Source organism: Eschrichtius robustus, chromosome 2, assembly GCF_028021215.1.
Source record: "Eschrichtius robustus isolate mEscRob2 chromosome 2, mEscRob2.pri, whole genome shotgun sequence".
Classification (NCBI taxonomy): Eukaryota; Metazoa; Chordata; class Mammalia; order Artiodactyla; family Eschrichtiidae; genus Eschrichtius; species Eschrichtius robustus.
This window is the reverse complement of record NC_090825.1, coordinates 157,895,859-157,922,417: the sequence shown is the minus strand read 5'-3', so window position 1 is coordinate 157,922,417 and position 26,559 is coordinate 157,895,859. Positions and strand designations below refer to the sequence as shown.

The window sequence follows — 26,559 nt, the reverse complement described above, 5'->3', positions numbered from 1 at the left end:
TACCCAGCATAGGAGCACCTCAATACATAAGGCAAATGCTAACAACCATGAAAGGAGAAATCGACAGTAACACAATAATAGTAGGGGACTTTAACACCCCACTTACACCAACGGACAGATCATCCAAATAGAAAATAAATAAGGAAACACAAACTTTAAATGACACAATAGACCAGATAGATCTAACTGATATTTATAGAACATTCCACCCAAACGTGGCAGAATACACTTTCTTCTCAAGTGCACATGGAACATTCTCCAGGATAGATCACATCTTGGGTCACAAATCAAGCCTCGGAAAATTTAAGAAAATTGAAATCATTATCAAGCATCTTTTCTGACCACATGCTATGAGATTGGAAATCAATCACATGAAAAAAACTGTAAAAAACACAAATACATGGAGGCTAAACAGTACACTACTAAATAACCAAGAGATCACTGAAGAAATCAAAGAAGAAATAAAAAAAAAATAGGAACAAATGACAATGAAAATACGACAACCCAAAACCTATGGAACAAAGCAAAAGCAGTCCTAAGAGGGAAGTTTATAGCAATACAATCTCACTTCAAGAAACAAGAAAAATCTCAAATAAACAATCTAACTCTACACTTAAAACAGCTAGAGAAAGAAGAACAAAGAAAACCCGAAGTCAGTAGAAGGAAAGAAATCATAAAGATGAGAGCAGAAATAAATGAAATAGAAATGAAGAAAACAATAGCAAAGCTCAATAAAACTAAAAGCTGGTTCTTTGAGAAGATAAACAAAATTGATAAACCCTTAGTCAGGCTCATCAAGCAAAAAAGGGAGAGGATGCAAATCAATAAAATTAGAAATGAAAAAGGAGAAATCACAACTGACATTGTAGAAATACAAAGAATTATAAGAGACTACTACAAACAACTATATGCCAATAAAATGGACAACCACGAAGAAATGGACAAATTCTTGGAAAGGTACAATTTTCCAAGACTGAACCAGGAAGAATTAGAAAATATAAACAGACCTATCACAAGTACTGAAATTGAAACTGTAATTAAAAATTTTCCAACAAACAAAAGTCCAGGACCAGATGGCTTCACAGGCGAATTCTATCAAACATTTAGAGAAGAGCTAACACCGATCCTTCTCAAACTCTTCCAAAAAAAAATCCTGAACAAAATACTAGTAAACAGAATCTAACAGCACATTAAGGATCATACACCATGATCAAGTGGGATTTATCCCAGGGATGCAAGGATTCTTCAATATACGCAAATCAATCAATATGATACACCACATTTACAAATTAAGGAATAAAAACCATATGATCATCTCAATAGATGCAGAAAAAGCTTTTGACAAAATTCAACACCATTTATGATAAAAACTCTCCAGAAAATGGGCATAGAGGGAAGCTACCTCAACATAATAAAGGCCATATATGACAAACCCACAGCAAGCATCATACTCAATGGTGAAAAACTGAAGGCATTTCCACTAAGATCAGGAACAAGACAAGGATATCCACTCTCACCACTCTTATTCAACATAGTTTTGGAAGTCCTAGCCACAGCAATCAGAGAAGAAAAAGAAATAAAAGGAATACAAATTGGAAAAGAAGAAGTAAAACTGTCACTGTACGCCGATGACATGATACTATACATAGAAAATCCTAAAGATGCCACCAGAAAACTATTAGAACTAATCAATGAATTTGGTAAGGTTGCAGGATACAAAATTAGTGCACAGAAATCTCTGGCATTCCTATACACCAACAATGAAAAATCAGAAACAGAAACTAAAGAAACACTCCCATTTACCACTGCAACAAAAAGAATAAAATACCTAGGAATAAACCTGCCTAAGGAGGTGAAAGACTTGCACTCAGAAAACTATAAAACACTGATGAAAGAAATCAAAGATGACATAAACAGATGGAGAAATATACCATGTTCTTGGATTGTAAGAATCAATATTGTGAAAATGACTATACTACCTAAAGCAATCTACAGATTCAATGCAATCCCTATCAAACTACCAATGGCATTCTTCACAGAATTAGAACAAAAAATTTTACAATTCGTATGGAAACACAAAAGACCCTGAATAGCCAAGAAATCTTGAGAAAGAAAAATGGAGTTGGAGGAATCAGGCTCCCCCACTTCAAACTATACTACAAAGCTACAGTAATCAAGACAGTATGGTACTGGCACAAAAACAGAAATATAGATCAATGGTACAGGATAGAATGCCCAGAGGTAAACCCACGCACATATGGGCACCTAAGTATGACAAAGGAGGCAAGAACATACAATGGAGAAAAGACATCCTGTTCAATAAGTGATGCTGGGAAAACTGGACAGCTATGTGTAAAAGAATGAAATTAGAACACTACCTAACACCATACACAAAAATAAACTCCATATGGATTAAACAGTTAAACATAAGGCCAGACACTATAAAACTCTTAGAGGAAAACATAGGAAAAACACTCTTTGACATAAACCACAGCAAGATCTTTTTTGACCCGTATCCTAGAGTAACGGAAATAAAAACAAAAATAAACAAATTGGTCTTAAACTTAAGAGCTTTTGCACAGCAAAGGAAACCATAAACAAGACAAAAAGACAACCCTCAGAATGGGAGAAAATAATATTTGCAAATGAAGCAACAAAGGATTAATCTCCAAAATATACAAACAGCTCATGGAGCTCAATATCAAAAAAAACAAACAATCCAGTTAAAAAATGGGTGGAAGACCTAAATAGACATTTCATACAGATGGCCAGAGGCACATGAAAAGATGCTCAACATCACTAATTATTAGAGAAATACAAATCAAAACTACAATGAGGTATCACCGCACGCTGGTCGGAATGGCCATTATCAAAAAATCTAGAAACAATAAATGATGGAAAGGGTGTGGTGAAAAGGGAATCCTCCTGCACTGTTGGTGAGAACGTAAATTGATACAACCACTATGGAAAACAGTATGGAGGTTCCTTAAAAAACTAAAAATAGAACTACCATATGACCCAGCAATCCCACTACTGGGCATATACCCTGAGAAAACCATAATTCAAAAAGAGACATGTACCACAATGTTCATTTCAGCACTATTTACAATAGCCAGGACATAGAACCAACCTAAATGTCCATCAACAGATAAATGGGTAAGGAAGATGTGGCACACATACACAGTGGAATATTACTCAGCCATTAAAAAGAAATGAAACTGAGTTATTTGTAGTGAGGTGGATGGACCTAGAGTCTCTCATACAGAGTGAAGTAAGTCAGAAAGAGAAAAACAAATACCATATGCTAACACATATATATGGAATCTAAAAGAAAAAAGGTACTGATGAACCTAGTTGCAGGGCAGGAATAAAGAGATAGACATAGAAAATGGACTTGAGGACATGGGGTGGGAGGGCGAAGCTGGGGCAAAGTGAGAGTAGCATTGACATACATACACTACCGAATGTAAAATAGTTGGCTGGTGGGAAGCAGCAGCATAGCACAGGGAGATTGTCTCGGTGCTTTACGATGACCTAGAGGGGAGATGGGAGGGAGGCTCAAGAGGGAGGGGATATGGGGACATGTGTATGCATATGGCTATTCACTTCATTATGCAACAGAAACTAACACAGTATTGTGAAGTAATTATATTCCAATAACAATCTATTAAAAAATAAAACAAACTCAGTAAAAAAGCAAACAATCTATTTAGAACATAAGAAAAAAATATTTTAGTGAAGATGTTATACAGATGGTATTAAGCACATGAAAACATGTTCAACTTCATTAGCCATCAGAGAAATGAAGATGAAAATCACAATGAGAATCCTCCACACACCTGTCAGAATGGCTAAAATAAAAAACAGTAACAACACCAAATGCTGGCCAGGATGCAGAGAAACTGGATCACTCATATACTGCTGGGGGGAATGTAAAACCGTACAGCCACTCAAGGAAACAGTTTGGCAGTTTCTTAAAAAAATTAAATAAGTAACTACTATATAATGCAAAAATTGCACTCCTTGGCATTTATTCCATAGAAATGAAGACTTACATTTATTTAAAAATTTGTACATGAATGTTTATAGAAGTTTTATTCATAATAGCCCCAAACTGGAAACAAGACAGATATCCTTCAGGGGGTAAATGGTTAAAAAAAAAAAAAATCAAAGGTACACCCACACTATGGAATACTATTCACCAATAAAAAATAATCAACTATTGATAGATACAACCTGAATGGATCTCCAGAGACTTATGCTAAGTGAAAAAGCCAATCCCCAAAGGTTACATACTGTATGATTCCACTTATACAATATCTTGAAATGACAAAACTATAAAAATGAAAAATAGACTAGTAGTTGCCAAGGGTTAAGAAGGGGTGGCGGTGGGAGGGTATAGTTATAAAAGGGCAAAATGAATAATCCTTATGGTTATGGAAATGTTCTCTATCTTGGCTTCTATCATTCTTTGTTTTTATTTTTAAAAATTAAAAAAATTTTTATTTTATTTATTTTTATTTTTGGCTGCATTGGGTCTTCGTTGCTGCACGCGGGCTTTCTCTATTTGCTGTGAGTGGGGGCTACTCTTTGTTGCGGTGCATGGGCTTCTTATTGTGGTGGCCTCTCTCATTGTGGAACACAGGCTCTAGGCACGCAGGCCTCAGCAGTTGCGGCACGCGGGCTCAGTAGTTGTGGCTTACGGACTCTAGAGTGCAGGCTCAGTAGTTGAAGCTCACGGGCTTAGTTTCTCTGTGGCATGTAGGATCTTCCTGGACCGGGGCTCGAACCTGTGTCTCCTGCATTGGCAGGTGGATTCTTAACCACTGTGCCACCAGGGAAGTCCATTCTTGATATCCTGGTTGTGATACATGCACTAAAGTTTTGCAATATGTTACCATTGGGCAAAATTGTGTAAAGAGTACATGTGATCTCTCTGTATTATTCCTTACAACTGCATAAGAATCTACAACTATGTCAAAATAAATTTTTAATTTAAAAAAGTTAAAAAGCCTTAGGAAAGATAAAATGGAATAATAGAAAATAATTAATCCAAAAGAAGGCAGAAAAGGAGGTAAAAATGAACAAAGAACAAAAGGGACAAATAGGAAACAAACAGTAAGATGAAAGATGTAAAACCATAATTAAATTAAATGTAAATGGAATAAATAACTCTAGTTAAAAGGCAGGGATTGTCAGCTGCCTAAAAAAGCAAATCTGACTATATGCTGTTTACAATAAATATACTTCTTTTTTTAACTTTTTGTTATACTCAGAGAAGAGTTGCAAGAATAGTACAGATAATTCACAAATACCCTTAGTACTTTTCATTCAGGTTCCCCAAGTGTTAAACATTTACCATATCTTCTTTATCCTTCTCACTAACTCTGTCTTTCTATTTTTTTCCTCTAAACTATTTGATAGTAAGTTGCAGACATGATGCCCATTTATCCCTAAATACTTGCAGTGTATAATTCCTAAAAACAAGGACATTCTCTAAGATAACAACATACAATGATAAAAAAAAATCAGAAAATTAATCTTAACGCAATACTATTATATTAACCATAGACTTTAATCAGATTTTTTCATTGTCTTAATGATGCTATTAATAGCAAAAGAAAATCCCAGATTATGCATTGCTTTCAGTTGCCTGTTTTTTAATGTCCTTTGATCTGGAACAGTTCCTCAATCTTGCTTTGTCTTTCATGACATTGACATTTTGGAAAAGTGCAGGTCAGTTTTTTTCATAGAATGTTTCTCATTTGGGATTTCTCTGATATTTTCCCATGATTTGATTGAGGTTATGCATTTTTTGGCAAGAGGACTGCAAAAATGTTGTGTGTATCATATCAAGGGGCATATGATGTCAATTTGTCCCATTGCTGGTGTTAATTTTGATCACTTGACTATGGTAGTTATCTCCACAGTAAAGTTATTATTTTTCACTTCATAATTAATATCTCATGAGAACATACTTTGAGATTATGCAAATATCTTGGTACTCCACAAACTTTCACAATTTTAGTACACACTCATACCTGAATTAACTCTTATTATGATGGTTGCCAAATGGCAATTTTTTCCCTAATTCATCATTTCTTCTTATATTTATTAGCTGGCTTTCTAATGTAAGGAAGAGAGTCCGTTTTCTTCCTTCCTATCAGTATTAGAATCATGGATTCTTATTTTATACAACAGTTTATAATGTTTTACTGTCAATATTTATTTGATACTCAAATTATCCCAGATTTAGTCAGTGGAAGCCCTTTAAGCTTCTTTTGACATGTTCTGAACATTCCTTGAACATTTCCTCACTTTCGGGAACAAGATGTTCTAGGCTCATTTTATACTTTTCTTTACCTCAGCTCTGGAATTAGTCATTTCCTTAAAGAACTCTTGTTCATTTTAGTATAAACTAGTATTTAGAAACAAAGATCTGAGTACTAGGTGTGCTCATTGCTACTAGGGTGTAATTGTTTCTATGCTCTCTCAGTGGGTAAAGGTAGGAAACAGACGTATGAATTCACACACACACACACACACACTCTCTATATATATATAAAACACACTCACACATCTACATTTATTCCTATATCTATCTATATTTATTAGAAACCACAAGTTCATGTTGATACCTCCAATTCCAATCCAGCACCACAGGGTTCCTTCTATCCTTTCCCCTTTTCATATGTGTTACTCTCTTCTCTGACAGTGAGAAACTTGGCTCTCATTATCCACAATACATTTATTTGTTTAATCCTAGAATACACATAAGATAGTTTTTGAATTGTTAACTCATACTTTCTGTGAAAAAGAAATTTACTAACTAGAGTTTAATATTTATTTACACTTCATTTTGTCTTTAGCCTGAGGGCGTTTAGTCCAGATACTGTGTTTTATCTTACTTGGACAGACTAGTGGTTTCCAGGGGTTGGAGAAGATGAATAGTTACCCGTAAAAGGGTAGTACAAGGGATCTTTGTGGTGATGGAACAGTTCCATATACCTTGATTGTGCTGGTGGTTATATGAAGCTACAAATGTGATAAAATTACATAGAACTACCCTCAAATGAGTGCAATCTAGGTGAAATGGATGAAATCTGAATATGTTCTGTGGATTATACCAACATCAATTTCCTTTTTGTGATACTGTTATAGTTATGCAAGATGTAATCGCTAGGGGAAAGAGGGTGAAGGGTATACAGGACCCCTCTGTACTAGTTTTTGCAACTTCCTGTGAATCTATAATTATTTAAAAATAAGAAGTAAAAATAAAGTTGCTTGGGCTTGTCCTCCCTCCCATCCCCCACCCCATGGCCCCAATTATTATTCATTTAAAACACAGGTTAATTTGTGTCTGTTTGTATTGCATGTTAGGCTCCCATCCAACTTCCTTGCTGATTTATTTTTCTTTTTTTGAGTATATAAAACATTAATATGGTTCTAAAAGTCTAAAAGTTATAACTATACAAAGAAGTATACTCAGGGAAGTATTACACTACCAATACTACCATTAAGGTCATTCCAACTCCAGCTCAGCACTTTATCTCCTTTCCAGCCCATTGCCATCTATCTACTCCTGTATGTAAGCAATTTTATTAGTCTGCAGTTTATCTTAACTTGGTTTCTTTTTTTGTAAATTATTATAATCATGTATATTTTAAAATTTCTCCTTCTTAGAAAAATATATGTATATTTATTATGCATACTCTTTTGTATTTTGCTTTGTTTACTTAACAATATATTTTGGAAAACAGATCATAAATATTTTGCTCCTATTTTTAAATTTTACTTTTTTACAGCTACATCTTCACTGTGTAGATGTACCACAGATATTCAACCACTGCCCTATGTATGGGCATTTGGGTTGTTTCTAGTATTTTGCAATTACAAACATGCTGTTGTGAATATCCTTGTGCATATGTATTTTTATACTGTTAAAAGTGTACCTTCAGGGTAAATTCCTAGACATGAGATTGCTGGGTCAAGAGGTACATGTACCTTTAATTTTGTTAGATATTGGAAAATTCCCCTCCATAAGGCTTGTACCATTCTGCAGTCCCACCAGCAATGTATGAGTACCTACCTGCTTTCTCAAAGCCTCACTAACAGAGTGTTTTATAGTACTTTAAAATTTTTACTATTTAGATAGGTTAGAAATGGTACCTCAGTGTAGTTTTAATTTAAATTTCTTTAAATATGAATGAAGTTGAACATTATAAGAAAATAAAATCACAGATCACCATCTCTAGTAAACATAGATGCAAAAGCCCTTAACAAAATATTAGCAAATTCAGTCTGTCAATAAAAAAAGGGTAACATATCACAGTCAAGTAGGGTTTTTTATTCTAGGAATGCAAGGTTGTTTTAATATTAGGAAATTAATCAATGTAATTCATCACATCAATGGAAGAAAGGAGAAAAATTTTGACTATCTCACTAGAGGAAAAAAATTTCACAAATTTTAATACTTATTCTTCACAAAAACACTCAATATATTAGAAATAGAAGGAAGCCTCCTCAATCTGACAAGGGGCACCTATGAAACACCTACAGCTAATACTACTATTAAATGGTCAAAGACTGAATGTTTGCCCCCTAAGATCAGGCATAAGGCAAGGATGTCTGTTCCTATCACTTCTCCAACATTCTATTGGAGGTATTAGCCCATGCAATAGGGTAAGATAAACAAGCAAAAGGCATACAGATTGGAAAGGAGGAGGTTAAACTGTTTTTATTTGCAGACAAAATATTGTGTATGTAGAAAATTCTAAGGAAACTACAGAAATATTCTTACTAGAATAAATGAATTCATCAAGGTTGCAGGATTTCTATATGCTATCGATGAGGCACTGGAAAATGATAGGTCACATGGGTTATGCCTTTGTCAAAACTCATGGAAGGATATTTATGTAAATTAGTTTGTATCATTTAATTGCATGTAAATTACACCTAAACTTTTAAAAGTTAAAACAACCAAGATAAAAGTATATAAAGTATCTTCTAGTATAATTTGGGGTGGTTGCCAATATGCCCTTTCTGAGAAAGTTTTAAAGTAGGGCCAGGTTTTATTTAAAAATTTTTTGTCTATGTTAAGCCCAAATTTGTTTACAGTTACCCATTCCTTAGATTTCCCATCTCTCACCAGAATCTGGGCATAAATGAATGAATGGTATGGGAGTTGGACCCAAATGAAATATCCCTAACAAAGTGATAGAGCAAGCATGGCATTTATGAAAGCTTCCTTTTGGCTGACCACTGTAATGTATTGCCTTCTTTGAACTGATCTTGGATTTAAGAAGTCCTGGGTTTAAATCTGGATTCTGAATGTGATTAACTGTGTAAACTTGGGTTAGTTATTTAACTACTTAGAGTATTTTTCTCATTTGTTAAACAGGAATAACATTATAAAGTTTTACGAAAACATGAGATAATTAACGTGACAATGACTGGCACATTGTAGGGACCCAATAAATGTTTGTCTTAATCTTAGCAGGATATTTTAATTAAATCTTTATTACAATTCTATTTGGTACGACATTTTCTTCCAATAGAGGAACCAGAACGGTACAAGAATAGTCTTGGCTGCCAACTGGGAGCTTAGGGGATGGGGATGGGAAGCAGACATGGACCTGATGGAGATAATCTCCCCCAAGGGCCACCACCATACAATGATTTTCTCATAGTTATTTTCTGTACCAGCAACTGTTCATGAATTCATATTCATTCCAGTTTATTTTTCTTCCTTCGGATTTCTAAAATTACTGGTTCAAAGGAGGAATCACTGGCCCTAGCCAAGAGTTCTATTTCCTTATCTCTTCCTAATGAAATGCTTTACTAATTAATGCTTAGAGAAACTGAATTCCTTATTCTTAGTATCTGGGCTCATTCTACAGGTGCAACCCTATTCATTCTTGGGTCACCTCTTTTCCCCCTAATATTGGATATGCCTATTTCATTCATCCATCAAGACTTTAGCGAACAGTTATACCAGGCTCTATGGCTGAGGGTCAGAGAAGATGGTCGTGCCTCACAGCTGAACCTTGAGAGATGAGTAAAGTTATTAGACAGATGGATAAAGTGGGAAAATTTAGGCTCCATTTAAGGAACCCTGCCTCTTCCCAAGAAATTATGCCTTAGTTGCAAATAATAACAACTGGTTGAGAACCTCTTTCTTTCAAAAGGTTAAAGAGACAGGAACTATCCCTCTACCTCTTTTTTCCTAATTTAACTACCATTTGGAATTTTCTTTTGAAATTATGTTCCCAGACCAAAACAAAAAACAAATGAACAAAAAAGAAAACTAAGACTCACCTCTGACTCCTCTCAGGAATGTCCAGCACAAACCCAAACATCATTTCAGCAATTTTATTGGAGCTGCATGTGGGGGTCCTATCCACCTCTACGGCTATGGACAGCATCCTCTGCAGCTGGCATACAATCCTGAGTCCAGAACACAGAAAACAAATGAGCGGGAGGGTCTGGCAAAGAGCTACCCTACTGGCTGGGATGAGGTCCCCACCAGTGTACTAAAGGATCTTGTAAAGCACACACTAGGGTCAGGGAGAACTACTCAAGCACCAGCATGCTTTTATTAGCAATTTCACCTACCTGAATCCTTTTTGCCAGATCATACTATCTGAACCTCTCAGAACCTGGGGTTGAGCTGTAAAAGCAAGCTGCTTTTAAATTCAAAAAGAGAAACATGCAATCTTAAGGATCTAGAGAACTTTAAGGATCACCTAACCTATAACTTCTCTATTTTACAGATGAAGAAACAGGTCCAGAATGACTAACAATTATTTGAATTTCTTTGATAGGAGAAAATACATATTTACCATATAGTCTTCTCCTGTTACTGGTTCCTTTACAATAATCTTTTACTAAGTTCAGTCTCAGAATTTCAACTGGTGAAACATGACCCTCTCTCTCATCAGACCTAACTGTGGGAGACAGCCAGGCTGATGTGGCAGAAGGAATCTGGGCAACCCCTCAGAAGGTGAGCCTGGCCTTGAAGCTAGCCTTTTCTAACATGCACTATTATTTGTGAGGGAAGGAAAGGCTCTGTTTTCTGTGTTCCACACAATAGGTGGAACAGGGACTCTGGCATCAGATTCTGGCTCAGCAATGACGAGCTGATCAATTTTTGACAAATTACTAAACTGCTTTCAGTCTAAGTTCTCTCATCTCAAAAAAGGAGAAATAATACCACCTATTTCATAAAGTTGTGCTGTTTAAGATATCTGGCAGATAGGCACTCATTAATGGTAAACAGCAGTGCCTACTGTTGTTGTTAAGATCATGATCACTTTTAGGGGGACCCTATTTTATTCTACTAATATCTACTTACAATAAATTTATTACTATTATTATTATATTAGCTTTCATTTAAGGAACAGTGTCTGCTTCTCTCTTGGGTCTATGTACTGAGTTCTGGGATAACCCTACTTCCCTACTTTAGGACCTTCCCCAGTCTGCTCAAGCAAATACTTCATTGTTCCAACACATTCTCCCTTTAGATACAAGATTGTCTCCTAAATTAGTTAAAACCCATAGTACTTATATGAAAATCAGGTCAGTGCAACTAGATTATTATATAGCGTTGTGAATTTAGGCACAAATGCTGTATCTGAAATATCAAGTGTGACTGTCATTTTTAACATAATTGACATGGAATAGCAGGTTACTTGTGCAAGGGCAGCTCCAGCCCCCAAATCCTGGCATTTCTCAAAAAATGCCAAGACCACTTTCAATCCCATAAAAAAAATGCCAGGAATCTCTTTCCAGTGTGGTCTGAGGTAATAGGACCTGCCCTGGTCTGAACCATTGCTGTTATAACCTGTTGGAACCTGCAGGTTGAACTGCTCTTCTTCTTCCAGGACTGGAGGAGAGACCCAGGTCCTTGAGGACAAGAGGCTGCTGGAACACCCACTACGCATGACTCCTCTTCTGTCAGTGGACAGATGAAGTGGTGAGTAGCTGTAACCCTGTATTGTCTCTTGGAATCTAGGAGAGGGAGGGCACTGTCCTCTGGCTTTTGTTCCACTTCGGCTTTGTGAATTTATATTCACTTAGTGAAGTCCTATTCATCTAGGGGGAAAGCATCTGCTTTTGTTTTACCTTTGGAATTAGGAATTTAGCCTTTAGTCAAACTAAGATAGTTTTTAGTAAAAATCAGCCTATGTTATAAGAGCTTGTTAATTTTGGGGAAACTCCTCTTAGGGGGTGGTGCTGTTCTCTAAAACAGTAAATCCCAATAGCCCCAGGAAAGATAACTTCTGCCTGCTCCTTACAGCTGATTGCTGTTCTTTGTCAGGTTAGGTTGGGGAGAAGGGTGGCTACTGCTGGCCTTCAAGATTCCTGTTCCTGGAGAGGTTTGATTCTCCTTTGGGGACTGAGTTAATCTGTCTTCAGTTACTGCTTTGACCAACCACTTGATGACATCCCTGCAATGGAAGAAAGATAAGAAAGAAAAAGTTTAAACTTCTGTCTTACTATATGGTGCTCAGAACTGCAACTTTAACATGGGCTCCTAGACCTCTAGATTTCCCTATAGGCAACAGAGAGGGCCCTTAGGCTACTTTCAATATTTAAAAAGTCTAATGGAAACCCTGCATTTAATTGCAGTAAGGTTACAAAAGATAAGTAAAACATCAACATTTTTCTTTAAGTTAGAATTATTGAAAGGTATCTCCAAGGTCAAAGAGCACTATCTGTGGCTTCCTGACCAGGAACATTCCTTGACAAAGTGGAAAGTTGGACTGGATGACTTTGTTGGCTTTCTGTTATTAGATGTCAGTTATTAATGCTAATAACCAAGGTTTAGGGTATGTGCAGTGGAGTCAAACCTTACACAGGGTGTAGGTTCACAAAGTTAGTAAGGTAAAAACATCTCATATAGTCAAAATTACTTTTGATGATCGCTTAGGTAACCCAGGTAAAAATGGTGGATTGAATGTACACATCTAGTTTTGTTCCCTCCTAAAATGCCACTAATACTACAGTAAATCATTTTTTAAAAAATCCACAAAGAAGGGAAGAAAAGGAGGGCAGATAATAACAGTAAAAATCTGGAAGCTGGAAGGAAAATGAAGTATATTCATAAAACAATATTCTATAGTAGTGGAAATGAATATGCTACAGTGGATAGGTATGGACAAATCTTAGTACTTTATAATAGTAAATGAAATATAAAAGTACCAATTGATTACATACAGCATGATACTCTTTTATATACAGCTAAAAGGAACTAAAATAAAAATATATACTTTACAGGAACACATATAGATGCAATAAAGCTGTATAAAAAGGAAAGAAACATGATGAACATTCAGGATGCCAATTACTTTGGGTGCAAGAAGGTGCAAAAAGTGGGTGATGGGGGATGGATGTAGGTAATTGTCAAGGTCCTAGCCTTTGATTTAAGGGGTGGGGTAAGAGATGCTGATTACAAAATTCAAAGTAACCAATTAACTAAGTAAATAAGGCAAATGTCATGTTTAGATGATGTTTAATCTAAGTCTATGACTTTGGCAAAGGGATAAATTTTAACTGACTTGGAAGAATTGAGAAAGCTGAATCCTAAGCCAGCAGTAGAGAAGAGCAATCCTATTTAATCCTATTTACCAAAAAATGGAAAAAAAAAATCTTCAATAAGTGCTGCAAATGGCAGTATGAGGTTTCGATGAAGTTAGGGTAAAAGCAGGTAAATTAAAATAAATATGATGGCTTGTAATCTGTTTAAGAAACTTTTAGATCTTCTCCCCCAATGCTGAAGACTACAGGTTAACTTTGTGGAGAGGTAAAACAGAGGGTCTCTGGACTGGGATACCAGGCACAGCTGGGAGGCAAAGGCTGATAAAGCAAAAACAGGGGCTCTAAGTGAACCTATGCATGCTCAGTGCAGAGATCCTTGCCACCTTCCCAGAACTGTCTTCCAAAAACCTGGCATCCTGGTCTTTATCCTTCATGTAGGAAATCTGAAGTATTTTCTGGAAAACTCATCCAGCCCAAGAGGAAAGACCTAAAGACATTGATGAGGTATTTCCTAAGAAACGGGCAGCCAGTTCCACTGACAGGGAAACTCAGAAATGACAAGTCCTCACCTGTACTCAGAGCTTCCAAGAGCTTTTGAGTCACCCTTAAACGTGGATAGATTACAAAAGTTTACCAGACATCTATGGACATATTCTAACATGAGACATAAACACCAAAAAGCCAAACCAACCCTCCTTTCTCCTCAAAAAAGCAACTTGGAGAAAACAGACATTATACAGGGAATTAACAAAAACAAAAGTTATCATTAGTATAATCAAAGATATGAAAAGATATGGATCCATGAAAGAAAAAGACAAGAACAGAATACTATTTATTATTTTCAAAAAGGAACATTTAAAGAAAAAGAGCTCTTGGAAATTAAAAACATGATAACAGGAATGAAAATTCTATTTTCCAAGAATGAAGGATATGAAATGGCCCAATGAATGCCCAGCATACTGGATGAATATAGATCTAAAACAAGTATATTGGGCAAAAAGAGGATTCTGTAAACAGCTAGAGAAAAAAATCAAGGCACACACAAAGAATCAGTAATCAAAGTAGCTTATGGCTTCTTCACAGCAATTCTGGAAGCTAGAAGACAATGGAAGATTTCCTTTAATGTTCTGTAGAAAAGATATTTCTAACCTAAATATCTATACTCACTTATCAATCAACGTGTGGGAAGATAAAGATATTTTCAGACATACAAGATCTCAAAAATTTTACTTCCCACATACCTTTCTAAGAAGCTACTGGAGACTGATCTATCAAAAACATGGGAGTAAACCAAGAAAGAGAAGATATGAAACAGAGATCCAACACTGGAAACAGGTGAAGGGAATTTTCACATTTATGATAAAGACTGGAAAAGAGGACAACCAATCCAGATTGAAGGAGGTCAAAACGTTCCACCACAGACCTTCAAGAAGAAGAACTTCATAAGACTAACCCAGTGTGAATAAACATCTTGATGGGATATTTAAATCAAACGGCAGAGAATCTGGGGTTGACTTCTGACATGCACAAACAATACAAGGAAACTAAAAATGAGGCAGTTATTAACTCTAAGGAAAACAAAAAAGGTATGAGTGAAAGAAAAAGTAATCACAGTTTAGTACTTGGCTCAGCTCTGACTAGCACACATAGTTATAGTGATGGAAACATTGGATACTGATCTAAACAAAATTATGATATAATTCTATTAATGGCATGGGGGCTGGGAAGTGTGTGTGTGTGTGTGTGAGAGAGAGAGAGAGAGGAGGTAGAGAGGAAAAAGAGCTAACTCATCTTTCATGTGGAGAGTTAATAGATAATAGCTAACAATGAAAAATCAGCAATTAGCAACACAAGCAGTTTATTTAGCCATAAAGAGGTAAAAATCCAAAGAATCACTTAAATAAAAGAGTTGAAAGTAGTTACCCCTTGGGAAAGGAAAATGTGAGTGAGGGGATCTGGGGACTAGTGTATTTCTTAAATCGTGTAGAACTAGATTACTCTTTGTATGCACAGTTAAAAAAAGAAAAGAAAATCCCTTAAGGGGTCATATGGAGACTGACTTACCATCACTTTCGTTTTAAAAACTTATCTTTGAGGTATAACTTATATAAAATAAATTGCACACTGGTTTTTTTTTGATGAATTTTTTTTATTTTAAGAAGGAAATGGAAAATTTTATTTGAGCTAAGCTGAGGATTATAATCCAGGAACAGCCTCTCAGAAAGCTCTGACAACTGTCCCACCCGTTACAGGTCAAAGCACAGTTATATACTGTTTGATGAGTTTTGATAAATACATGCACACATCCATGTAACCACAACCTCAATCTAATAGCCATCTCTTATTGAATCAAATACAGCTGGTTTCCCCAGCTGTAACTGATCAGCTGGAACTGATTTTTTTCATTGATAAAGCACAAAATAGAGTATGTGGCTTGCATTTAGAGGTTACCAATGCCTATCTTTAAACCCAAGAGTATAGTGTTGGGTATAGTGAGAGGCTCACACAATGAAAGTGAGTGACTTGTCACTGGATTGAGTTGGGTTCATGTCTCCCATTTCCCAATCCAATGCCTAAGCTCACAAAGCAGAATGGTCAGGAGAGTTGCTCTCACTATTTAAATTGTTATTTTTCAATTTTAAACCCAACTATGCTATCCTGTGCTCTCTGTAGTTTCTCTACTTACTGATTTTCTACCCCCTATAATCATTAACATTTAAACTTTATGTAAAATGCCACATCTAGGGAAATGGATATAAGCATGCAAACTAAGGGAGAAAAAGCTGACTGTTACTTAGAACATAATGAAACGTCCCCCTTTTTTAATTAAAGGAGCTATAATAGTCAATATCCCACACTGGCCTGTGAAAACTATTCTTAACAAATATGCAAGAACATATGAGAATGTAAATGTGAGTGAAAAAAATCGAATGATGCTCTGAAAAAAGGAATGCTGGTGAGAACCGTTTCCAAAAGAAGCAAAGCTGTAGTTCCAGGATGAAAATTCTAGCCTGAGATCCCTACCCTACAAACCACATTTCCCCCTGTTGGTATAAGGATATGGTAGTTCCCCACTCTGAAGCTTCCAGAAGCTTTGGCCCTGATCCTACAAAAAAAGAACACGTGCTTGCTACCTTACTGTACCTTATTGTCAGCCACGTGACCTATTATCATAATAGACTTTTCAGAAAGTAGTAGTGACAAATGAGATTTATCTTGAGTTACTCAGGGGGATGGAAATAAATTTAGGTTTATAAAAGCTGTGAAAAGTTTTACACAAGTCAAGTTTTTCCCCTAGATCTCACAAGGCCGTCTGAACAATACTGAAATAGGCTAAAGGAAGTCTGATGGTCTTCGGAAAAAAACCACACAAGTTATGGCATCTGACACACAGTTGGTACAGAGAGGTTTTCTTCTAGGACTGTTTACAGTTGTAATAACCACCCCTGTTATACTATCTAGCTACTAGAAAATCTCATCCACCTGATGTTCTCCGGACTTGAGTAGCTGCCCACTTACAGCCCCTCCCTCTTGTCATCCCAGGGCTCAGATGGCTGGTTACCTGACATTGTGGGGTTGCTTGTCACAGGATAGCACAGTGCTTGCAATAGATTGCTGCAGGTGCTGTCGCTGCTTCCTCAGGATCTGTTGGAAATCATCTTCCAGGGTCTGTACTACATAACGTAGAAAAAGGACTCGCCCGGGCAGATTTTGTCCCTGGGGGAGAAAAAATGAGGAGTAAGTATTTCCTCTCAATCTCCTGGATGACACTGAGCACTGGGCTCTCATAAATACTAAGTTAAGGGAAGGCCCATGAGTCAACGAGTGTGTATCTAAAAGAGAGGTTTCTGGGAAAGAGCAAGCAGTCTAGGTCATTATAAAAGAGGGCAAATAGGGCAATCCTAGAGTTCTTTCACTGAACCTAACTATCAGTCTCAGGATAAACCCTAAACTGTGGATATCCGAACAGAGAGACAGAAAAATGACTCTGCCAAGCTACTAGATCAAGCAACCATGATGTCTATCTCACTGCTATACTTCTAGTAAGATGAGCTGATGTATATCCTTATTGTGAAAGCAAGTCTGAGCTGGGTTTTCTGTTACAGGTGAAATGATCCTAACTGTTGAAGCCTAACTGATGCAGGTAAAGAGCATGGGCTTTGGTGGTGCACAGACCTTATTTATTTGTTTGTTTGAAACTCAGCTCCATCCCTTATTTAACTTACCCCTCTGAGTCTCAGTGATTTATGTGATGATAACTTGTGATTTATGTGGTGATAACTCTAACCTTACCAAAGCCAGCGTAAGTGCCTGTCACACAGCAGGCAGGCATGCACAATTCGTTGGTTTCCCTTTACTGACAAGGAAAGACTTACTTCTGGCCTTGTGCTATTTGTTTTGTAAATGCCTTATAGTTTTTTTGTCCCTCATTTCCTGCATTATTGTCTTTAGTTGATTTTTTCATAGTGAAATGTTTGCATTCCTTTCTCATTTCCTTTTGTGTACATTCTATAGCTATTGTCTTTGTGGTTACCATGGGGATTACATTTAACATTCTAAAATTATAATACTTTGAATTTATACCAGCTTAACTTCAATAACACACAAAAACTCTGCTCCTTTACAGCTCTGTTCCCACCCCTTTTAGTTGTTGAAGTCACAAAACTATATCTTCATATATTGTGTGCCCCAAAATAAACTAATAATTCTTTTAAATGCATTAATCTTTTAAATTATGTAGAAAACAAAACGTGGAGTTACAAAGTTACAATAATACTAGCTTTTAGATTAATACTTTAAAAATGTATTAGTTACTTAATACATTATAGAAAACCAATGTGGAGTTACAAACCATTGTTACAATAATAGCTTTTATAACTGCCCATGTATTTATCTTTATTGATATCTTTACTTCTTCATATGGCTTCAAGTTACTGTTTAGTGTTTCATTTTACCCTGCAGGACTCCCTTTAGCATTTCTTGATGAGCAGGGTTAGTAGTAAATGAACTCCCGCAGCTTTGTTTATCTGGGAATGTGTTTATTTCTCCCTCATTTTTTTTTTTAAACAACTTTATTGGAGTATAATTGTTTTACAATGGTGTGTTAGTTTCTGCTGTATAACAAAGTGAATCAGCTATACGTATACTTATATCCTCATATCCCCTCCCTCTTGCGTCTCCCTCCCACCCTCCCTATCCCACCCCTCTAGGTGGACATAAAGCACCGAGCTGATCTCCCTGTGCTATGCGGCTGCTTCCCACTAGCTATCTATTTTACATTTGGTAGTGTATATATGTCCATGCCACTCTGTCACTTCGTCCCAGCTTACCCTTCCCCCTCCCCATGTCCTCAAGTCCATTCTCTACGTCTGCGTCTTTATTCCTGTCCTGCCCCTAGGTTCTTCAGAAACATTTTTTTTTTAGATTCCATATATATGTGTTAGCATACGGTATTTGTTTTTCTCTTTCTAACTTACTTCACTCTATATGACAGTCTCTAGGTCCATCCACCTCACTACAAATAACTCAATTTCATTTTTCTATGGGTGAGTAATATTCCATTGTATATATGTGCCACATCTTCTTTAACCATTCATCTATTGATGAACACCTAAGTAGGTTGCTTCCATGTCCTGGCTATTGTAAATAGAGCTGCAATGAACATTGTGGTACATGATTCTTTTTGAATTATGGTTTTCTCAGGGTATACGCCCAGTAGTTTCTCCCTCATTTCTGAAGGACAGTTTTGCTGGATACAGGAATCTTGGTTGACTTTTATTCTTTAGCACTTTGAATATATCGTCCCACTAACTTCTGGCCTCCAGTTTCTAATGAGAAATCTCTGATAATCTTATTGAGGATCTTGTATTGATGTGTCACTTCTCTCCTGCTGCTCACCCTCATTTTTGAAGGAAAGTTTTGCCAGATATAGTATTCTTGGTTGACAGTTCTTTTCTTTTAGAACTTTGAATACATCATCCCATTGCCTTCTGACCTGCAAGGTTTCTCTGAGAATCTGCCGAGAGTCTTATACAAACTCACTTGTATGTGATAATTCACTTTTTTCTTGCTGCCTTCAAGAAAATGTCTTTCAAAGAAAAAGTCTTTAACTTTTGACAGTTTGATTATAATGTGCCTTGGTGTGGGGTCTCTTTGGTTTATTCTCACTGGAGCTTTCTTGAATTTGTATGTCCATTTCTTTCCTCAGACTTGGAAAGTTTTTGGTTATTATTTCTTCAAGTAAGCTCTTTGTCCCTTTCTCTCTTCCCTTTCTGGGACTTCCCTAATGTGTATATGGTCCATTTAATGGTGTCCCATAGTCCCTTAGGTGCTCATCAATTTTCTTCATTCTGTTTTCTTTTTGCTCCTCTTTCTCAGTGATTTCAAATGACCTTTCTTCATGTTCATTGATTTTTTTTCTCCTGCCTGACCAAGACTGTTGTTGAACTCCTCTAGTGAAGTTTTCAATTCAGTTACTGTATTTTTCAGCTCCAGAATATGTTTGATTATTTTCTACAGTTTTTTAAAATTTAATATTCCCATTTTGTTCATGCATTATTTTCTTGCTTCATTTTGTTGTCTATCTGTGTTCTCTTTTAGCTCCTTGAGCATCTTTAACATAGCTTAAAAAATTTTTTGTCAGTAAGTTGAGAGATTTGTGTTTCTTTAGGGGTCAGTTTCTGGAGCTTTATTTCATTCTTTTGATTGGGCCGCATTTCCCTGTCTCTTTGTATGCCTTGTAATCTTCTTTTGAGATTTAAACGTTTGAAAAAAAAACACCTTTCCCAGTCTTTATCCATTGAGTCCATGCATGGCAAGACCTTCACCAATCAGCTTGGCTAAAGGTTCTGAGACCTCTCAGACCTTTACTGGAGATGTATTTTCTCTGAGCTTGTGTGTGTGCTTTTATCTGCCTTAATTTCCCAAGTGGCTTGCCACTACTTCTTCTTGAAAGCCCACAGTCTCTTGCTCCCCCAGTACCTGTTTGTGAACTGCATACTCTCTGCAGCTCTAAAACGCTGCAGTGCTCACATTTCTTTTCAGCCATAAAACTAAACCACTGTTCTCAACAGTGCTCTGAGTCAGGTAAGACAGAAACTATCTTCCTAACAAGCCAGAACACTGGACTCAACGTCCACTCTTCTGTTTCCATCCCAAGGGAGGAGCCAGGGTATGGGAGATTTCCTCCTAGTTGCACTGTGCTATGCTGGGTAGAGGGAGGGGCACGGACACACAAAATACCACAAACTTTCCTACTCCTTTCAATGGAGTCCCTTCTTGGTTATGCATTGGCCTGAGTACAACTTCTCAACTGGTCTCTAGAGTTTTCACAAAGGTATTCTGGTCCATATATTGTTGTTAACTTGGTGTCTCCATTGGGGAACAAGGGCCTGGAGCTTCCTTGTCTACCATCTTGGTGGTGTTTCCCAGATCATGCTTTCTTAAAGCCCTGTGTTTTTTTGCTCCAGTCTGGAGTGATTGCTCTCTAGGTCTACTATTTGCAGTAATCTCAGGACTTCTCTTTCTTACTCTTCTGGATTAGATCTAGTGTTCCCTGGATCCTGTGTCTCCCCCTTCTTTGATTATTCCCCTATTCTTTGTATGCATATCTTCAAGTAACCTATGAAATGGGGTGTGTGGATAGTTTTTCAAGTTTGTACATGTCTGGAAATGTCTTTATTCTACCCTCACAGTTGACTAATAGTTTGGCTGAGTATAGAGTTCTAAGTTGACAATAATTTGTTCCATCCAAGTGCTTTTGGGTTAGCAGACAGAAAGCTGGCAATTAAGTTTAGGGATCCCTAAAGGTCAGAATGCAGACTTTTTTTTGGAGCACCAACTCTACACTAGCTGCCTTCATTTATGACAGATGGTTCATTCAATTTCTTTTAGACAATGAATCTTCTGATTTTTTGCCTGAAAGGTAGGTAACCTGGCAACTGAGCTTTCTGTACTCAAAAATAGAGAGATTGCCAGTTCCATCTACAAGCTTTCAACAGACTTACAGCTCATATCCTACTCCAACCTTCTTATATATTGTGTTTCTGAGTCTAAAACTTCTCTGCCCTAAAGGGCAGATTTCCTCCCTCTTTGGCTACAGCCCTTCCTCATGTATTCTAGCCTGTAGCTTTCTCAGCCTAGCTTCGTCAGTTATCACTCTTACATTTCCTTTAGCTCTTCCAATCTTCATTCAAATCTATTGTCTTTCCCCTTATTTTCAGTGCCTTAGGTTTATACTTTTCTCTATTTATTTACTGTTATTTTAAATGGAATCTGAAAAAGGAGAGGGATAAGTGAATGTATTCAATCTTGAATTGGAAGACAGCACATACCATTTCAATAGGAATGTTTTGGTCGGGATTGGGGGGAGTAAAAGAAAGGAATAATGGCAAAGACTTTACTACCAGATTTACAGTCACTTTTATTTCTAGTTAAAACTTCCTCTGCAAAAGATTTATGCTTGCAATTGCTATGTTACCTCTTCCTCCATGACATAAGTGAGCAGCTTCCAGTCCCACTCCACCATCTTGGCATTAGCTGGATGTAGCCTGAAAGTAAAGTGACATCAATTAGAATTCTGGAGAGTTTAGTGGAAGAAGGGATGGGATCTCGAAGATGATAGAAGCAAGAAGCCTCCTCTTATCCTCAGTGCTCTTGCCCACCCTTTGATACAATACCATGTCATCTGAGGGTAGTGGAACTTCATTTTTTTTTGGCTACCCAATATCCACTTGTCTTTTGGGAAGCATTAGTACCCCAATTTTGCCTTGAAGAAATCAACTCTTTATTATTCTTAGCCCACTGGCTTTACCCAATAGGACCCTGGGATGAGGTCTGCAAAGCACGTTAATCTTGTTATTCTATTCCTCAGTTCACGATGATTGGCTCAAAGATGGACTCATGTCTTATGTTATGCCAATTAAAACCTATAAGACTCAATTTCAGAACTCTGTGTGATTGTAAAGGAAGTGGACCTTCTCTTGTACTAAGAGTGTTGTAAAAGCTAGAGGTTGAGAAGGCTACCATGTGAAGCCTAAAAACAGCAAAGTAGAGCTGAAAAATGGATCCTGGTAACCATTTTTTAATGAATTAAGTCACATCTTATTCCTAGGTTTCTAGTAACATGAGTCATTAAATTCTCTTTTACCAGCTGTTAAAGCCAGTTTGGATTGAGTTTCCTGTCACTTGCAATCCAAATAATACTAATATACTAAGTCACCCTCTCTATGGTTAGATGAATAAATCTTAGGCAAGAGAAAGTTGTGCCCTGAGTCCGGGTTCCCCAGAAGATTTGCCAAAAGCTAAGGTTCATACTGTTGAATTTTCATGAGAAGCATGTAGGCCTCCTTTAGAACATCCACAGTCTCAGAGCCACTGAGCAGGATTTTCTGGATGATGTGAGCCACAATTTCTCTGGGTGGGTAATGCTGGGGTGACACAAAGTCCATCAAAAACTGCACAGTCCCCAGGGGAAAGTTTTCTTCAATGGTGTTTGTTACCATCCTTAGTCTTCGATGAGGGATAGGTTCTAATTTTTGACCTTTGTTCTGCAGAGATAAAAAGAAATAAATTAGGGTGGGTTTCTATAGACATAAAAGCAAGAGGTTGAAGACAGGGAAGTTTTCCATGCATTTGAAATATTCATAATTTAAAAAATTGAGACTGGAAAGCCTTATCTAAAAAATTTCTAATGACATGGGAAAATGCTTATATTAAGTTAACAAATAAGAATACAAAGTTCTGGGCTTCCCTGGTGGTGCAGTGGTTGAGAATCTGCCTGCCAATGCAGGGGACACGGGTTTGAGCCCTGGTCTTGGAAGATCCCACACGCCGCGGAGCAACTGGGCCCATGAGCCACAACTACTGAGCCTGCACGTCTGGAGCCCGTGCTCCGCAACAAGAGAGTCCGCAATAGTGACAGGCCCGTGCACCGCGATGAAGAGTGGCCCCCACTCGCCACAACTAGAGAAAGCCCTCACACAGAAACGAAGACCCAACACAGCGAAAAAATAAATAAATAAATAAATAAATAAATAATTTTAAAAAAAGAATACAAAGTTCTACATGTAACATGATTTCATCTGTGTTAAAATATAGCATTAGAAAGGAAAGTACAAAAGATTTAAGAGCTAGCCTAAGTTGAGTTTGGAATAAGGGTGATAAGATATTTAGGGGTAGCTATGATACTATATCAGATACTGAAACAAAGAGATGAATTAAGATGATTTAAATATGTTTTATTGTTAGAAGAAGAACTCCATTTTGTTGATTTTTTTTTGAGTCAACAGTAAATATTAAGTTGCTTCACCCCCCACCCCAACCCCCAAACAGTATGTATATAAAGAATGAGAGAGAATGTATGAAAAGTGGTTTTCTATTATCTGGGTGGTGAAATGATGGATGATTTTTCCTCTATATGTTCTTTTGTATTTTTCAATTTTTCTGTATTAGACACATCATCAGAAGAAAAACAAACATTAAAAAGTCTGATATAATAACAACAATAATTATAATAATAAGTTTTAACATTTAACTTATCCTCACTTAATTCTCTCAACAACTCTAAGAAATACATGTTATTATTATTCCTATTTTATAGATAAGGAAACTGAGATTTAGAGTGAGAATTTTTCATGCAATAGATGGCAGAAGCTGGTTTCATACAGCGGTATAACTCCATAGCTACCATCTAAACTCAAACTCTCTATAAACAACAAAACCAACAATAATAAATATATTATTGTTAAAACCCCCAATTATTAAAAAATTTAAAGTGTCTACACATAAAAAGGCAACTAGGAAGGAAATACACCCAATTATTAACATTAATAAATGCTGACTGATGGCATCATGGGTAATTATTTCTTAAACAAGCATTATTTTTAAAATCTGAGAATAAGTATTAATTTTAAAACACAAGCCAAACAAAGTTTGATAGTTTATGTATAACAGAAAAACAGTGATGGCTGGAATTGCCGTCTGGGGAGAGGGCAGTTAGCTTTCTGGAAGAGACAAGTCCAGTTAGCTTTCTTATGTCTCAGGACACCTGAGGGTAACCCCTGATCTTGCTGATAACTCACAGGAGTTAAGGCTAATGGCTGGTTAGTGGCAGCATGGACTCTGGCTAAGAAGTTCTTGGGAGAATTTACTGTATAGCACAGGGAATTATATTCAATATGCTGTAAAAACCTATAATGGAATATAACCTGAAAAAAATAACGGAATCACTTTGTTGTATACCTGAAACTAACATAATATTGTAAATCAACTATATTTTAATAATATAGTTATATATTATTAAATATATATTTAATATAATAAATATATTTATTGGCTAGAAATGGTTATAATAAGTATTATTATAGCCATCCTAGTGGATACAAAGTGGTATCCCATTGTGATTCTGATTGGCAGTTCCCTAATGACTAACGATACAGAAAATCTTTGGAGAAATGTCTATTCAAATCCTTTGCCCATTACTAATATACTACTGTAAATCAACTATACTTCAATAAAAAAAATAATGTACTGACCAAAAACCCCAATGAATTAGAATAGAATAGAAAATAAAGTGCATCACACTAAAAAAAAGTTCTGGGGGGAGAATGACTTAGTGAAGAAGTACTTACAAAAAGCCCAAAAGTAATCAAAAGAGACAGAAAAGATTTACAGATGTATTCTAGATGGCTGAGATTCTTTGAGAAGGTAAGAAATAAAGATGAAGAAGAAAAAGCCACTCTGTGTATCCTAATTGCCACCTTGTAATCTGAGCTATGTGTACACATAATGTGGACCTGTATCTACTGATGGCTTCTTTGGTTGTGTAGCACCTACAAAGCACACAGCCTTGACTAGGTAAACAAACTTTCTCAAGCCCCCCAGGTGCTCAATAATGGAATGATGTATCGCCAATAGGAGGCAAACCCACAGGAAAAAAGAAAATGAGCTAGTGTTGGGGAGAGTCATTCAGAAGGAGGAGACATAAAACCTACTAGAAGATAGAACAATTAAAACGAGAGAAAAAAATTCACTCTCCAAGGGCAAATCAATGTGAATGCCTGACACCCACTAAGCTGGATTACGGATTGCTCCAACAGGAGAATGCACCTTTTGAATTCTTGAACAACTTCAAGCCAGTCTTAATGTTGGGAACGTGGTTAGGTATAATGAAAAAAAGCTTCATGTTATGGGACTTAGCCACAATTTTTTTTTCTTACACATCTAGTTTAGTTCTTAGAGATCAATGAAGACTAATGGGAAGTAGCATTCCTGTTAAAATCTTAAAATTGAGCTGGAGAGGGTGTGGAGAAAAGGGAACCCTCCTACACTGTTGGTAGGAATGCAAACTGGTGCTGCCACTATGGAAAACAGTATGGAGGTTCCTCAAAAAACAAAAAATAGAGCTACCATATGTCCAGCAATCCCACTCCTGGGCATATATCTGGAAAAAGATGAAAACTCTAATTTAAAAAGATACAGGCACTCCAATGTTCATAGTAGCACTATTTACAATAGCCAAGACATGGAAACAACCCAAGTGCCCATCAACAGATGATTGGTTTAAGAAGATGTGGTATACACACACACACACACACACACACACACACACACACAGTGGAATATTACTCAGCTATAAAAAAAGAATGAAATAATGCCATTTGCAGCAACATGGATGGACCTAGAGAATATCATACTAAGTGAAGTAAGTCAGACAGAGAAAGACAGATATTATATAATATCACTTATATGTGGAATCCAAAAAAATAATACCAATGAATCTATCTACAAAACAGAAACAGACTCGCAGACATAGAAAACAAACTTATGGGTACCAAAGGGGAAAGGGAGGTGGGGAAGGACAAGTTAGAAGTATGGGATTAACAGACACAAACTGCTATACATACAATAGATCAGCAACAAGGATCTACTGTCTAGCACAGGGAACGATATTCAATATCTTGTAATGATGTGTAATGGAAAATAATCTGAACAAATATATAACTGAATCACTTTGCTGTA

The 26,559-nt window shown here is 36.6% G+C and overlaps 1 protein-coding gene across 2 annotated transcripts in view; it reads right to left on the bottom strand.

The window, feature by feature from the left end:
* The window catches only part of SIMC1 (SUMO interacting motifs containing 1), a 97,146-nt gene that overhangs the window by 16,005 nt on the left and 54,582 nt on the right, over positions 1-26,559 (bottom strand). For both annotated transcript variants that reach the window (XM_068536399.1, XM_068536398.1), the window contains exons 3-7: positions 22,855-23,087; positions 22,019-22,088; positions 17,102-17,256; positions 12,297-12,449; positions 10,318-10,446 (exon numbers count right to left, since the gene is read on the bottom strand). In XM_068536399.1, the coding sequence (XP_068392500.1) occupies positions 10,318-10,446; positions 12,297-12,449; positions 17,102-17,256; positions 22,019-22,088; positions 22,855-23,087 (740 nt within the window). The remainder of the gene's footprint in view (positions 1-10,317; positions 10,447-12,296; positions 12,450-17,101; positions 17,257-22,018; positions 22,089-22,854; positions 23,088-26,559) is intronic.